The 14,601-nt window shown below is 46.8% G+C and overlaps 1 protein-coding gene across 5 annotated transcripts in view; it reads right to left on the reverse strand.

Annotated features, from left to right (window-relative positions):
• Positions 1 to 14,601, reverse strand: part of LOC137421428 (NEDD4-like E3 ubiquitin-protein ligase WWP1) — a 118,611-nt gene that overhangs the window by 31,694 nt on the left and 72,316 nt on the right. For all 5 annotated transcript variants that reach the window (XM_078771415.1, XM_068107477.2, XM_078771414.1 and 2 more), the window contains 3 exons: positions 1,939 to 2,070; positions 1,642 to 1,714; positions 487 to 558 (listed from right to left, as the gene is read on the reverse strand). In XM_078771415.1, coding sequence (XP_078627541.1) covers positions 487 to 558; positions 1,642 to 1,714; positions 1,939 to 2,070 — 277 coding nt within the window. The remainder of the gene's footprint in view (positions 1 to 486; positions 559 to 1,641; positions 1,715 to 1,938; positions 2,071 to 14,601) is intronic.

Raw genomic sequence — 14,601 nt, forward strand, 5'->3', positions numbered from 1 at the left:
AACTGTCACCTTGGTGCTTAGCAGGCAGAGAGTTGAATCAAATTGTGCAACGTCCTTTGGAGGGGAAGTTAAGCTTGTTGTCCTGTCTGCCAACATTCGCTGGTCAACATTATAGATCGGACATCTTATAGTTGGCCGAGATTCAAACCCAGGATACAGAGTTTAAAGGTGAGTGTGCGTACCTCTAGGGGTTCTAGGCCATCCCATCAACCCTGCAGTACTATAAGTTGGTCATAATACCGTTTTGACATCTTAAAAGTTCTAAACCTAATCAAGAGGCAGGAAAAAAAAATCTAAATCTAGGCTCATGTTGAAGGTATGGAGGTGAGTGTTCAGCTTGGAATCGTGGAGGTTAACCAGATTTTAGATTCTGGAAGAACACATGTGACCTGGAGTGGACCGAGAGGAGGACTTGATTATTTGAGAGGATAAGGAGGAACGTGGAGGGAAATGTGACAGAATTCGTTTTCAAAAATCAGAACTAACCTGAGTAAATGAATCCTCAAATAGAGTTTGTCTTGTAACGCTGATCTTCACGTGGCTTGGCAATGCGTTCGACTGGCAGGAGGGAAAGGAATGGTTTAGTTTCTCAACAACAATTAGCGACATAATCCACCACCTGATCAGCAATGCGCTGTCACCAGCTGCCATGTTGGAAATCAAAGGTGGGGTAGATATGAAATGGAACTTGTGACGACAAAGACGACCTTTCATTTACAACATTAATCCAACAAAAAATAACAACCCCTCTAACAAAAGTGAATTTATATCGTGTTACTTTCGTTTATCAAACCCAATGTTCATTATTCTACAATTATACAACAACAAAATGGTTGTTGAAAATACGACTGATATAGAAGTCAATGCTCAGGATGATATTGGAGGAAAATACAACCCTCAAAAGTTGGAACATTTTTCACTTCAAGGTCAATCTCGTAAAAATAATTATATATAGGATTTTAAACAAGGATCGTTGTCCTTTGTACATGAACAGTTGCAAAAAGGTAACACAACTTAATTTACGATCAATCAGCTGAAAGGAAGGACATTACAACATCCTTTTGCGTGTCATGATGAGTTAACTGGAATAGCATGGAAGACGCTTCGGGAACTGAGTGGCGTGCTGACGAGGACGGGAGTGTCGTTGAAGCTGAAGGGAAAGGTGTATGCTGCATGTGTGAGAAGTGTTATGATTTATGGGAGCGAGACATGGGTAATGAACGTAGAGCAGCAACGAAGGCTGGAAAGGGTGGAAATGCGAATGGTTCGGTGGATGTGCGGAGTATCGTTGAGAGAGAGGAAGACAAATGATGAATTGCGAAAGATGATGGGAATATTGCCTGTGATTGATGCTGTGAAGAGGAACAGGTTGAGATGGTTTGGTCATGTGTTGAGGAAGGATGAAAGTGACTGGTTGAGAAGAGTGATGGAAATGAATGTAGAAGGAAGTAGAGGACGGGGAAGACCGAGAAAGACTTGGCTAAAGGTGGTGGAAGAAGAAATGCGGGCAAGGGGGTTAACAAGGGGAGATGTAGAAAATAGGGCAAAATGGAGAAGATTGTCATGGGGACCGCAAAGCTAACCCCCGCTCTTTCAGGGAAAATGGCCTTAAAATGCCAGTTGTTGTTGTTGATGAGTTACCTGACACAAATAGCGGAACTGTCCCAGCTTCCACCTAAAGCTTCGCTCATAAGCAATGGGGCCTCCCTTCGCTCTGTGCAGACATGATCACACGAAGGACGACAAGAGTGAATAAGAAAATAAGGCAGTGTGGTGATGGAGGTGGTGGTGTTACAGGTTGAAAGATTTTGTTCATTTTTGTTCAGTAACATTTCAAACAATCATTTGTGTCTCTTTGCTGTTCAGAAAAGTCCTAAAGTTGCGACAGGGACAACATTAATCGAAAGGAATCTTATAAAATGCTGGAGAAGCATGTACCCAGCAGCCTTGGCTCCTGGCCGGGGGTCTTGGAAGGTAGTGGAGCGGGTATTGTGGTCAACGAAGTAGCGAACACCCTCATTGGTGAACCTCATCTCCCACCCATCTAGCAGGGGCTCCTCGGTCAGAATGCTGTCAAGTGAAGATAGAAAAATAATTCATAGTGGCACGAGTCCTTTCCATGGCCATCTGCCATGTCCCATCACACGGCGCACAACTGGAATGTTACACGTTACACAGAAACTTCTCACCCATATTAAGTCTTTCAGTAACAACCTTGAAAGTTTGCTGACTTTCTACATCGCTTTGGACTAACACCAGGAAGTATAACAACTTTCAAAGTTGGCCTCCAAAGTCAGCTGCTGACTGGGCATCCTGCATCATACAAAGTCCTTCCTTGGCACACCTGAAGTCCTATCCACATACAAGGCCTTCATCTGGAAATTGATGGAGTACTGCTCTCCCCTCTGGGCTGGTTCCCCTGCCTCACATCTTGTTCGGCTGGAGCCCGAGGAAACCAAGGCCTTCAATACTATTGGAATCTCCTGCTATGGGACTATCACTTTCCTGTTGCAGACAGGTAGGTGGTCTCTATCTACTATCTTCTTCTTTCTGGCCTTGCAACCTCTGCCATTTCCATTCTTTGTTCCCCCCAGGTTTCTGCAGGGCACAGATGGTCCACCATCTTCCACCCCAGGTTTAACCCTAAATCCAGGATCACTGCTCATCTCCAGTCATTTTTTGCTCTTATTTTCCACCTGTGGAACAAACTTCCACATTCTCTTCAATCACATTCTTCCTTCCAAACGTCCAAGATAGCTGTCCCCAGCATATAAGTTCATCTCCCATAAAAAACCATGATATTTTCTACCCTCGTTCCCCAACCACCCCTCCCCCCCCCCCCCCCCCATTCCACAAGCCCACCTCCTTCCAAATTTCTCGTTTTTATTTCCTGAGAGTTTCCTTCTGTATCCATCCTGTCCACCCTCTACGTCCTTCCTTACCCCTTATTCCTCCCCCATACCCATTGTTTGTCCAAGTCTCTCTCCATTTTGTCCCTCAAAACCCTGCTGTTGGTGGTGCACCCCCCCCCCCCCCCCCACCCCTCCATCCTACATCTACTGTTCCTTTTGCTCTGTTGTGTCCTGACCTGCTCAGTGTTCTAGCTCCTCCAAGAGCCTTGACTCTGCAGAACAAAAAACTTCTCGAACAGCGAACGCAGTTATATTTTCTTACTTTCCTTAAATACTCTTTACTGATAGAAAATAATTCCACATTCGAAGTCACCAGATTGTCAAGAACAAGCATATCCGAGCAACATTCAAAGAGGACAAATCAGCACACTTTTATCCTTGACTCATTATTCATTCGAAGCCACTAAAAAAATTAAGTGATTCTTCACCATTGAGTGATAGGGCTAAAAACCATATGGAGCATACAACAACACACAACAACATGCATTTTAAGGCCATTTTCCCTGCTAGAGCGGGGGTTAGCCTTGCGGTCCCCATGACAATCTTCTCCATTTTGCCCTATTTTCTGCATCTCTCCTTGTTAACCCCCTTGCCCGCATTTCTTCTTCCACCATCTTTAGCCAAGTCTTTCTCGGTCTTCCCCGTCCTCTACTTCCTTCTACATTCATTTCCATCACTCTTCTCAACCAGTCACTTTCATCCTTCCTCAACACATGACCAAACCATCTCAACCTGTTCCTCTTCAAAGCATCCATCACAGGCTCTATTCCCATCATCTTTCACAATTCATCATTTGTCTTCCTCTCTCTCAACGACACTCCGCACATCCACCGAACCATTCGCATTTCCACCCTTTCCAGCCTTCGTTGCTGCTCTACGTTCATTACCCATGTCTCGCTCCCATAAATCATAACACTTCTCACACATGCAGCATACACCTTTCCCTTCAGCTTCAACGACACTCCCCTCCTCATCAGCACGCCACTCAGTTCCCGAAACTTCTTCCATGCACATCTCACTCCAGCAACCGTTGCCGAGTCTGATCCACCTTCTCCATTCAGCATGTCTCCGAGGTAGCAAAATGTTTTCACACCTTCCAGCTTCACGCCGTCTCCAAGATCCAACTCAACATTTCCTCCATCTGCAGCTCCCTCTGTGCACACCTTACATTTGAATGTAGCTGCCACACTGGTTAATGACCCTCTCAGACCACCGGTGTGTGTACACCGTGGATACCGTGTACCCCTCGTCCCTCTATACAAGGGGAAAGGTGACCCTCTGGACTGTGGCTCGTATCGAGTGATAAAGTTATTGGAGCATGGAATGAAGGTATTGGAAAGGGTGTTGGAGAAGAGGATAAGGAAGAAAGTGAAGATCGACGAAATGCAGTTTGGACTTATACCAGGAAGAGGAACGACAGACGCGCTTTTTATTGTGAAGCAGTTGCAGGAGAAGTACATGGAGAAGAGGAAGAAGTTGTTTCTTGGGTTTGTTGATCTGGAGAAAGCATTCGATAGGGTTCCACGTGAAGTAGTGACATGGGCATTGAGGAAGTTAGGAGTGGATGAATGGTTGATCAGAGTAGTGATGGCAATGTACAAAAGAGCGTGCACAGCTGTAAGGACGAAGGACGGGAACAGTGGTGAGTTTGAGGTGAAGGTGGGAGTGCATCAGGGGTCGGTACTAAGTCCACGACTATTTGTCGCTGTGATGGAGGTGCTGGCTCAGAACGTAAAGGAGGGTTTACCGTGGGAGTTGTTGTATGCAGATGATCTGGTGTTGATTGCAGAAAGTATGGATGGACTGAAGGAGAAGATGCACAAGTGGAAGGAATGTATGGAGACAAAAGGTCTGAAGGTGAATATCGGAAAAACAAAGGTGATGGCAAGTGGTAAAGCATGTGGTGAGGTGGAAAGAACTGGGAAGTGTCCGTGTGCTGTGTGCAGGAAGGGTGTCGGAGTGAATTCCATTCAATGTACAATGTGCGCTGAGTGGGTTCATCAAAAAGGTAGTGGTTTGAGAGGGTCATTAACCAGTGTGGCAGCTACATTCAAGTGTAAGGTGTGCACAGAGGGAGCTGCAGATGGAGGAAATGTTGAGTTGGATCTTGGAGATGGCGTGAAGCTGGAATGTGTGAAAACATTTTGTTACCTGGGAGACATGCTGAATGGAGAAGGTGGATCAGACTCGGCAACGGTTGCTCGAGTGAGATGTGCATGGAAGAAGTTTCGGGAACTGAGTGGCGTGCTGACGATGAGGAGAGTGTCATAGAAGCTGAAGGGAAAGGTGTGTGCTGCATGTGTGAGAAGTGTTATGATTTATGGGAGTGAGACATGGGTAATGAACGTAGAGCAGCAACGAAGGCTGGAAAGGGTGGAAATGCGAATGGTTCGGTGGACGTGTGGAGTATTGTTGAGAGAGAGGAAGACAAATGATGAATTGCGAAAGATGATGGGAATAGAGCCTGTGATGGATGCTGTGAAGAGAAACAGGTTGAGATGGTTTGGTCATGTGTTGAGGAAGGATGAAAGTGACTGGTTGAAAAGAGTGATGGAAATGAATGTAGAAGGAAGTAGAGGATGGGGAAGACCGAGAAAGACTTGGCTAAAGATGGTGGAAGAAGAAATGCGGGCAAGGGGGTTAACAAGAGGAGATGCAGAAAATAGGGCAAAATAATAATAATAATAATACATTTATTTTATATAGCGCTTTTCAAGAAGCCCAAAGGCGCTTTGACAGAGTACAAAAATCAAGTGCAAAAAGACAAAAATCAATAGGGAAATAATCAAAGCAAAAGGAAGGAGAAGGAGAAGAGATAGTCAGGGGTTATATGCTGAGGGTTAAATGTTGAATGCAGTGTTGAACAGGTGGGTCTTGAGTGATGTTTTGAATGTGGTGAGTGAGGAGGAGCCTCTGATGGTGTGAGGTAGTGAGTTCCAGAGGGTGGGAGCAGCAATGGAGAAGGCCCTGTCCCCCCAGGATCTGAATTTGGTCCGGCTGGGGGGGGGGGGGGGTCAGGAGGTTGGTACCAGCAGAGCGAAGGTTGCGGGTGGGAGTGTGTCTGGAGAGGAGGTCAGTCAGGTAGGATGGGGCCAGGTTATGGAGGGCTTTGTAGGTCAAGAGGAGGATTTTGTACTGGATTCTCTGGGGGATGGGGAGCCAGTGAAGCTTGTAAAGGACGGGAGTGATGTGGTCACGGGTCCGGGAATGGGTGAGTAGACGGGCAGCGGAGTTCTGAATGTATTGGAGTTTATTGGTGATTATTGAGGGTGAACCATAGAGGAGGCTGTTGCAGTAGTCCAGACGGGAGGTGATGAAGGCGTGGATGAGGGTTTCTGCAGCCGTGGAGGAGAGGGATGGACGGAGACGGGCGATGTTTTTCAGGTGAAAGAAGGCTGTCTTTGTGATATGTTTAGTGTATTTGTCGAAGGAGAAGGTTTGGTCAAAGATGATGCCAAGATTCCGGATGTGAGGGGAGGTGGATACTGGGAAACCGTCGATGTTGAGGGCAAAGTTATGGGTGGATTTGGTGAGCGTTTTTGGGCCAATGATGATTATTTCAGATTTATCACAGTTAAGTTTGAGGAAGTTGATTTGAAGCCAGGATTTTATTTCAGTGATGCAGTTTGTCAGGATAGAGTGGGTGGCGGTGGAGATGGACTTGGTGGAGATGTAAAGCTGGATGTCATCGGCGAAGCAGTGGAATTGGAGACCATGACGGCGGATTAAGTGACCAAGGGGGGACAGGTACAGGATGAAGAGGAGGGGGCCAAGAACTGAACCTTGAGGAACACCTTGGGGGAGGGGAGCAGTGGGGGATTTGCAGTTATTGATAGAGATGAACTGGCGTCTGTCAGAGAGGTATGATTTGATCCAAGAGAGGGCAGTGCCGGTAATGTTAAAGGTGGTTTCAAGTCGGGTGAGGAGGATGGTGTGATTGATGGTGTCAAAGGCGGCGCTGAGATCAAGGAGGATGAGAATGTTGAGGTTGCCGGCGTCAGAGGAGAGGAGAAGGTCGTTAGTGATTTTGAGGAGAGCAGTTTCAGTACTGTGGTTGGAGCGGAATCCGGATTGGAATGTTTCATACAGGTTATTGGCAGAGAGGTGATGTTTGAGTTGAGTGACTACAGCGCGTTCCAACGCTTTTGACAGAAAGGGTAGGTTGGAGATGGGTCTGAAGTTATTTAGGGTGTCAGGGTTGAGTCCAGGTTTTTTCAGAATGGGGGTAACAGCAGCAATTTTGAGGGATGGTGGGACGATGCCTGTAGACAGGGAGGAGTTTATTGTTGCAGTGATAAGTGGAGAGAGAGCAGAAAGGGAGGCCTTGACAAAGCTGGAGGGGATGGGGTCAAGAGTGCAGGTGGCAGTTTTCATTCCTATGAGGAGTTCAGAGAGGTCAGTAGCGGAGACTGGGGAGAACTGAGACAGGGGTTGGCAGGATAAGGGGGGGCAGGTGGTTGGAGGGGGAGCGGGTGCGGCGGTGGTCAAGCTGTTGTAGATGTTGTCAATTTTGCATTGGAAGAAAGAGTGGAAGGAGATGCAGTTGTCTACTGTGAATGACTGGGTGGTGGTGTTCAGGGGGCGGAGGAGTTTGTTTATTGTCGAGAAGAGTGCTTTTGGGTTTCCAGAGCCAGAGTGGATAATTTGAGAGTAGTAGGCGGAGCGGGCGCGGGAGAGGGCATCTTTGTAGTGCTGCAGGTGGTCCTTGTAGGCTTGGGAGTGAATTGTGAGACTTGTTTTTATTGCGGAGTCTTTCAAGTTGGCGAGCACAAGTTTTCATCAGGTGGAGTTCAGGGGTAAACCAGGGAGCAGAATGGGTGCAAGAAACTGTTTTGGTTTTTATAGGCGCAAGCTGGTCAAAGCAGGAGGAGAGAGTGTGGTTGTAGTAGTCAGTGAGGTCAGAAGGGGTGTGGAGGTCAACGAAGGGAGAAGTGGACATTTTTTCAGAGAGAATGAGGTCGGTCGGATGAGAATGAGGTCGGTGAAAGAGCGTTTAGCTTACGGAAGTTGATAGTGCGATAATGCCTTGGTGCTGGGGTGGGGATGTTGATGGTCATAGTGATGGCTAAGTGGTCAGAGAGGGTGAGGTCGGAGCCAGAGAGATGGTGCAAAATTAATCCAGTAGAGCAGACAAGGTCCAGAATGTGACCACGGTTATGGGTAGGAAAGTTGATATGTTGAGTGAGGTTAAAGCAGGTGAGTAAATCAGTGAAGTCAGTGGTTATTGTGGAGTCAGTGGAGTCCATGTGGATATTGAAGTCACCGAGGAGGAGGATTGAGGGGGAGAGGGAGCAGAGCTGGGTCAGAAAGTAGGAGAAGTCAGACAGGAATGATGGGTGTGGTTTGGGAGGGCGGTAGACGACAGCCATGACTGACTGTGTGTGACCAGAGAGTTTAAAAGCCAGGTGTTCAAATGATGGAGCAGATGAGATGGAGATGAGGCTGGTCTTGATGTCCTGTCGGTGAATTACGGCAATTCCACCACCTCGGCCCTCCGAGCATGGTTTATTGATGTAAGAATATCCATTGGGTGTAGTGAGGTTGAGTGAGAAGTAGTCCAGAGGTTGTTGCCAGGTTTCAGTGAGACAGAGAAAGTCCAGTTTATTATCCAGAATGTGGTCGTTCAGGATGAGGCTTTTGTTGTTGAGGGACCGGGTATTGAACAGGGTGACCTTGATGGTGAGCCAAAATGGAGAACATTGTCATGGGGACCGCAAGGCTAACCCCCGCTCTTGCAGGGAAAATGGCCTTAAAATGCCTGTTGTTGTTGTTGTTGTTGTCACACCACTGCATTTTTGATGAACCCACTCAGCGCACATTGTACATTGAATGGAGTTCACTCCGACACCCTTCCTGCACACAGCACATGGCCACTTCCCAGTTCTTTCCACCTCACCACATGCTTTACCACTTGCCATCACCTTAGCCTTTCCGATATTCACCTTCAGACCTTTTGTCTCCATACATTCCTTCCACTTGTTCATCTTTTCCTTCAGTCCATCCATACTTTCCGCAATCAACACCAGATCATCTGCATACAACAACTCCTATGGTAAACCCTCCTTTACGTTCTGAGCCAGCACCTCCATCACAGCTACAAATAGTAGTGGACTTAGTACCGACCCCTGATGCACTCCCACCTTCACCTCAAACTCACCACTGTTCCCGTCCTCCGTCCTTACAGCTGTGCACGCTCTTTTGTACACTGCCATCACTACTCTAATCAACCATTCCTCCACCCCTAGCTTCCTCAATGCCCACGTCAATGCTTCGCGTGGAACCCTATCGAATGCTTTCTCCAGACCAACAAACCCAAGAAACAACTTCTTCCTCCTCTCCACGTACTTCTCCTGCAACTGCCTCACAATAAAGAGCGCGTTTGTCATTCCTCTTCCTGGCATAAATCCAAACTGCATTTCGTCGATCTTCACCTTCTTCCTTATCCTCCTCTCCAACACCCTTTCCAATACCTTCATTCCATGCTCCAATAACTTTATCGCTCGGTACAAGCCACACTCCAGAGGGTTACCTTTCCCCTTGTATAGAGGGACGAGGGTACTCAGTTCCCAATCCACTGGAATGCGGCCTTCTTTCACCACCAGATTACAGATCTCTGTCATTCTCTTCACACCCCAACTTCCTGCTGCCTTCAACATATCTCCCACAAATCCCGTCGGCCCTCCCGCTTTTATACTCTTCATTGCTTTTATCGCTTCCTCAACTTCCTTCTTGGTTATCTTCTCTGCCGGTCCTAAAACTGAGTTACTCTCTATGTTGCCACCCCATTCATTCTCTGTATTCAACAGCATTTCCATATATCTTTTCCATCTTCCTTTAATTCCATCTGGGTCCACAACGATTTGTCCCACTTAATCCTTCAAGCAACTCACCCACATCACATCACACCTCTCTTTCGCTATCTGCTTTGCAATCCTGAATACCGCTCTCTGACCCTCTTCCGAATCCAAGCGTTCTCCGAACATTTTCCTACATGCCTCCTGCGCCTTTGCTACCTCTTTCTTTGCAGCCTTCTTGGCTGCCTTATAACTTTCATGCTCTGCTTTTTCTGCTCCCGTACCCTTCGCCTTCTGCCACTCCTTGAACTTCTTCCTCTTCTTGTCAATCCTCTTTCCAACTTCGTCATCCCACCACCATGTTTCCGAGTGCCTAGGTGGTCCTTTTGTCCATCCACATACCTCACCAACGGCTCCCAACAGACTATCTTTCATTGACATCCAACCACTTTCAAGCTCAACCACATCATCCTCTGCCCTACTCAGCCTCTCTTTTAATGCCTCCCTTACTGTCACCTCTTTCAACCTCCACACCTTCATTCTCGGTTGGTACTTCACCCGCCGAGCTCTCCTCGCACCTTTCGCCCTTATATCGCAGACAACCAAGTGGTGATGTGAAACAGCCTCCTCCCCCGGGATCACCTTTGTGTCCCGGAGGTGCCCCCTATCTCGCCTACGCACCATCAGGTAGTCAACGGTTGTCGTCGACCCACCTGACATGTATGTAACAAGCTTATTATCCTCTTTCTGGAACTGAGTATTACAAATCAACAAATCAGCTCCATCAGCAAACTCCAAAATCCTTTCACCTTCTCCAATTCTCACACCATATCCATAACCCCCATCAACTCCCTCAAAACCGTCCATACTCCTTCCCACATGTCCATTTAGGTCTCCTCCTACCACAACAACTTCCTCATGTTTCACGTTTTCCATCAGCTTCTCTATCGCACACCAGAACTTGTCCTTCTTTTCATCGCTCCGACCAACCTGCGGAGCATATCCCGAGATGACGTTCACCAAGAGCTTTCCAATCATCATTTTCACCATCATCAACCTTTCACTCACTCTCGTCACACTCACCACACTGTCTACAAACTCCTCAGAAAACAGGAGACCAACACCATTCACGCCTTCTGGGCACCCTTGCCACACAAACTTGTATTTCTGTCCCTGCCTACCCTTCACCATTCTCACACCACTTCCCTTCCATCTCGTCTCTTGCACACAACATATGTCCACTCTTCTTCTGATCAATACTTCCACCACTTCTCCTGATCTCCCTGTCCCTACATTCCATGTCCCAAACCTCAGAAACCTGTCTCCATTTTGGGCTGTACCCTGCTCATATGTAGTTGTAATTGTCATGGTTCTCTTTTTGAGGCAATGTTTTCATGGCCGGATGCCCTTCCTGACGCCAACCCTCTTACGACACGCAGGGATACAGTGTACCTATTCTAAACCAGGGTACACACCGGGATATATGATATCATGTGGCATGATATTTCAAAAAGTTGTGGATGACCTGGCCTGGTCCCTCGAGGCTTCCGTCTCCTCGGCGGTCGTTTGCTGTCTATTTACTTTCGTTCTTTCACTGTATTGCTTTTTTCTTTGTCTTTCTTTTCACCCCATACTTCCCCCGAACATCTTACCCTTTGTTTAAAGTCTTGATACGAAAAAAAAAAAAAAAAAATCTTAATAATAATTTCCTTCTTTCCTTGTGGTTCCCCCTCCCTGACCGCAACCACGTGTTTTCTTGCCCCATCCATTTTCTCTCCTTCCTTCATATCTCAATATCCAGCCGATACCTTTCCAATTCTAGTTTTCACCATACTCCTTCACCCTTTCTCCTTCTTCCTCAGATCCACTTTCACCGAACCTTCAATATATATATATATATATACGTTTATATTAACAAATAATTAAAAAAGTAGGCCACTCCTCCCGTCCTAACACAATTGCTTATACAACTCCCTGCTCCTTCATTCTCTGCTCACCTGGCTGTCAATATCCTATTCTTCTGTTACTCCTTCTGAACCTGTTCTGGAATCCTTCATCCCCCTTAGCCTCCATGCCCTCACTTCAGGCATTTTCCAGATAGTTTTCATGGTTTTGTTTAAAAATGTTTAAACTTTCCCCTGCAGTGTTGTATTCTGTTGTATGTTATAACATGCTCTTCTTCCTCTTTAAAAGGCTTTCTTCAATTTGCTCATCAAATCACTCCATTTCAAACACTTAGTTCTTCCTTTCTACATTCTCTAAACTCACCTTCATTCCACCCCTCCTCTAACGTTTTCAAATGGATCTCTGCATTGAAAATCAGAAGAAACTCATTTTGCAATAAATGTTCATTTTCCATTAATCGCCCCTCACCCCGCCCCTCCGAAACCCTCCCCTCACCCCTCCTAAACACCCCCTCACTCCTCCCTTTCAATTCTTCCCCCTCGCCCCTCCCCTCCTAAACTCCCCCCTCACCCCTCCCTTTCAAAACTCCCCCCTCACCCCTCCCCTTCAAATCTCCACACCCTCCATTTTTCTCCAATTCTCCCCTCTAACCCCTCCTCCTCAAAGCTGCCTCCTCCCAGCTTCCTCTCCATTCCCACTCATACCTCCACCTCCTCCAAGCTTCTTCTCCGCTCAGGTTGCTTCCAACTAACCAGACTTAATCTGCTTAACAGAAACTTTCCTCCTTCAAGATGTCTCCGATTCCTTCATATCTCTTCCTGGTTACTCCATCCTCTGGTATGATAGGCGTGAGCCTTGTCCTGGTGGTGGGGTTGCTATCTTTATCAAAACACTCTCTTCCCCACTCTCCCTGCACTGCCCTCTCTCCAACCCACCCCCAGGAGTACCTCTGGCTATGGCTTCCCCTTCGCTCCCACCTTTTCTTCATCTGTGCTCTGTAACGTCTACCAAACAGTGATAACTCCATTTACATCTCGCTGTCTAACAACATGGACCAACTTCTATCCACTCATCCCAACTCTCTCGTCCTCATTGGTGGAGACTTCAACTGTCATCATACCAGCTGGCTGGGTGTGGGTACCTCTCACATCAGCCACGGGTCCGCTGCTCTTCTTTTGCTCCAATCTGTTCATCGGACCTTTAACAAGTGGGCATATGCTTGTTAAAGTGGACATCTCTCTGACCATTCTTAGAGAGCCTCCTCAGCATCGATGAGTCTGGCATTTCACTCAGGCCGACTGACATGGTCTTCAAGCAGCCATCAAACATCTGGACTGGTCTCCCATCTCCACTGCCTCTGACACAAATTCTTCCTGGGAATTCTTCCAAAGTAAACTGCTCTCTCTCATGCACAGATTTATCCCATCTCGTCCTCAGTTGTCATATCCTTCTTCCCGTCCATGATACACTGAATCTTGTGGTGAGGAAGTTGCCCTGTAACAACTTGCCTTCACCTCCTGGAGGGCAAATCCAACTGAAGACAATCTCAATGGAACATGAGGAACATGTCTGTGTTTGCCTCAAAATCTTGTGTCCCAAACCCATCACTCTCTGTTGTACCCACCTTATCCAGTCAACACAGCTGCGCCTGGACTCTGTGTCCTTCTCTCCTGGCAAGGTGAAGTTTCTGTCAAATCTCGACTCTGATTCTGCAGCTGGACCTGACAGCATCAGCCCACGGGCCCTAATATCCTGCTCTGCCGCTCTATCCCACTCTCTCTCTGTTCTCTTCACCCTCTCTTTTGATCAAGCTCATCTGCTTGGAAATTAGCCAACATTACCGCTTTACATAAAAAAGCTGCAAAAACAGATCCTTGCTACTGTAGACCAATCAGACTGCTCCCAATAATCAGCAACGTCATGGAATCCATCATTTCTTCGGATATCAAATCCTTCCTCTTCTCCAATGGCTTGATCTCGGACAATAAATTTGGATTTAGACCAGGTCACTCTACTCTGGACATGCTGCTTCTGCTATCTCAACAATGGATGGAGTTCCTCAATGCCAAACAGGAAATCAAAGCCGTCTCCCTTGACATATCTTGTGCTTTCGATACGGTCTGGCACCCCGCTCTGCTCACCAAACTCTCCTCCTATGGTATCCATGGAAATCTCCACGCATGGCTTGCCGACTTCCTCTCTGGTCGCAGTCAACATGTGGCCCTGAATAGATTTCTCTCATCTCCCCTTCCTGTTCTGGCTGGAGTTCCTCAAGGCAGTGTTCTGGGCCCTGTGCTTTTTTGGTTTCAAAAATCCTCTCTATCTCTTTGCTGATGACTCCACTCTCTGCCGCTCCATATCTCAACCCTCAGATCGGCAGGCAGCAGCCTCTTCACTGCAGCGATGCGAGGCTGGGGTGGTGGAGGCTGGATAAAATCACAAACTGGTCAAACAAGTGGAACATGTCTTTCATTCCTGGCAAATCTCACACTCTCACTTTGTCTCTCCGTAAAGACCGTCTGGACAACCATCCCATATACTTTCTCAACAATCCTCTCGAAGAAGTTCTGTCACTCAAGCTTTTGGGTCTCACTATCTGCCATGATCTTTCCAGGGAAAACCACGTTTCCAAGCTGGCCTCAAAAGCCAGTCGATTGAATTGAGTGACCTGATATAAAAATCCTCTTCAAATTTCAAGTCAATTGCATGAAAATTGATGATGTCTGAAACGAGACATATGTTGACCTTTTGACCTTTAGACCTCAAAATAATTGGTCATTGAATTCAATGACAAAATATGCAAATCCGCTTCAAATGTCAAGCTAATTTGATTAACATTGATGATTTTAGAAATTTGACCTAGAAGCTGTTGAGCTTTGGCCTAAGTTGACCTTTTGACCTCAAAATCAATAAGCCTCTTGCTTATGACCAACTGCACAGTTTGGTGAAAGTCGGTTTAAAATTGTGACCTGTAGGTGATTGACATCCAA

Source organism: Myxine glutinosa, chromosome 2 (assembly GCF_964187855.1).
Source record: "Myxine glutinosa chromosome 2, kmMyxGlut1.1, whole genome shotgun sequence".
NCBI classification, from domain to species: Eukaryota; Metazoa; Chordata; class Myxini; order Myxiniformes; family Myxinidae; genus Myxine; species Myxine glutinosa.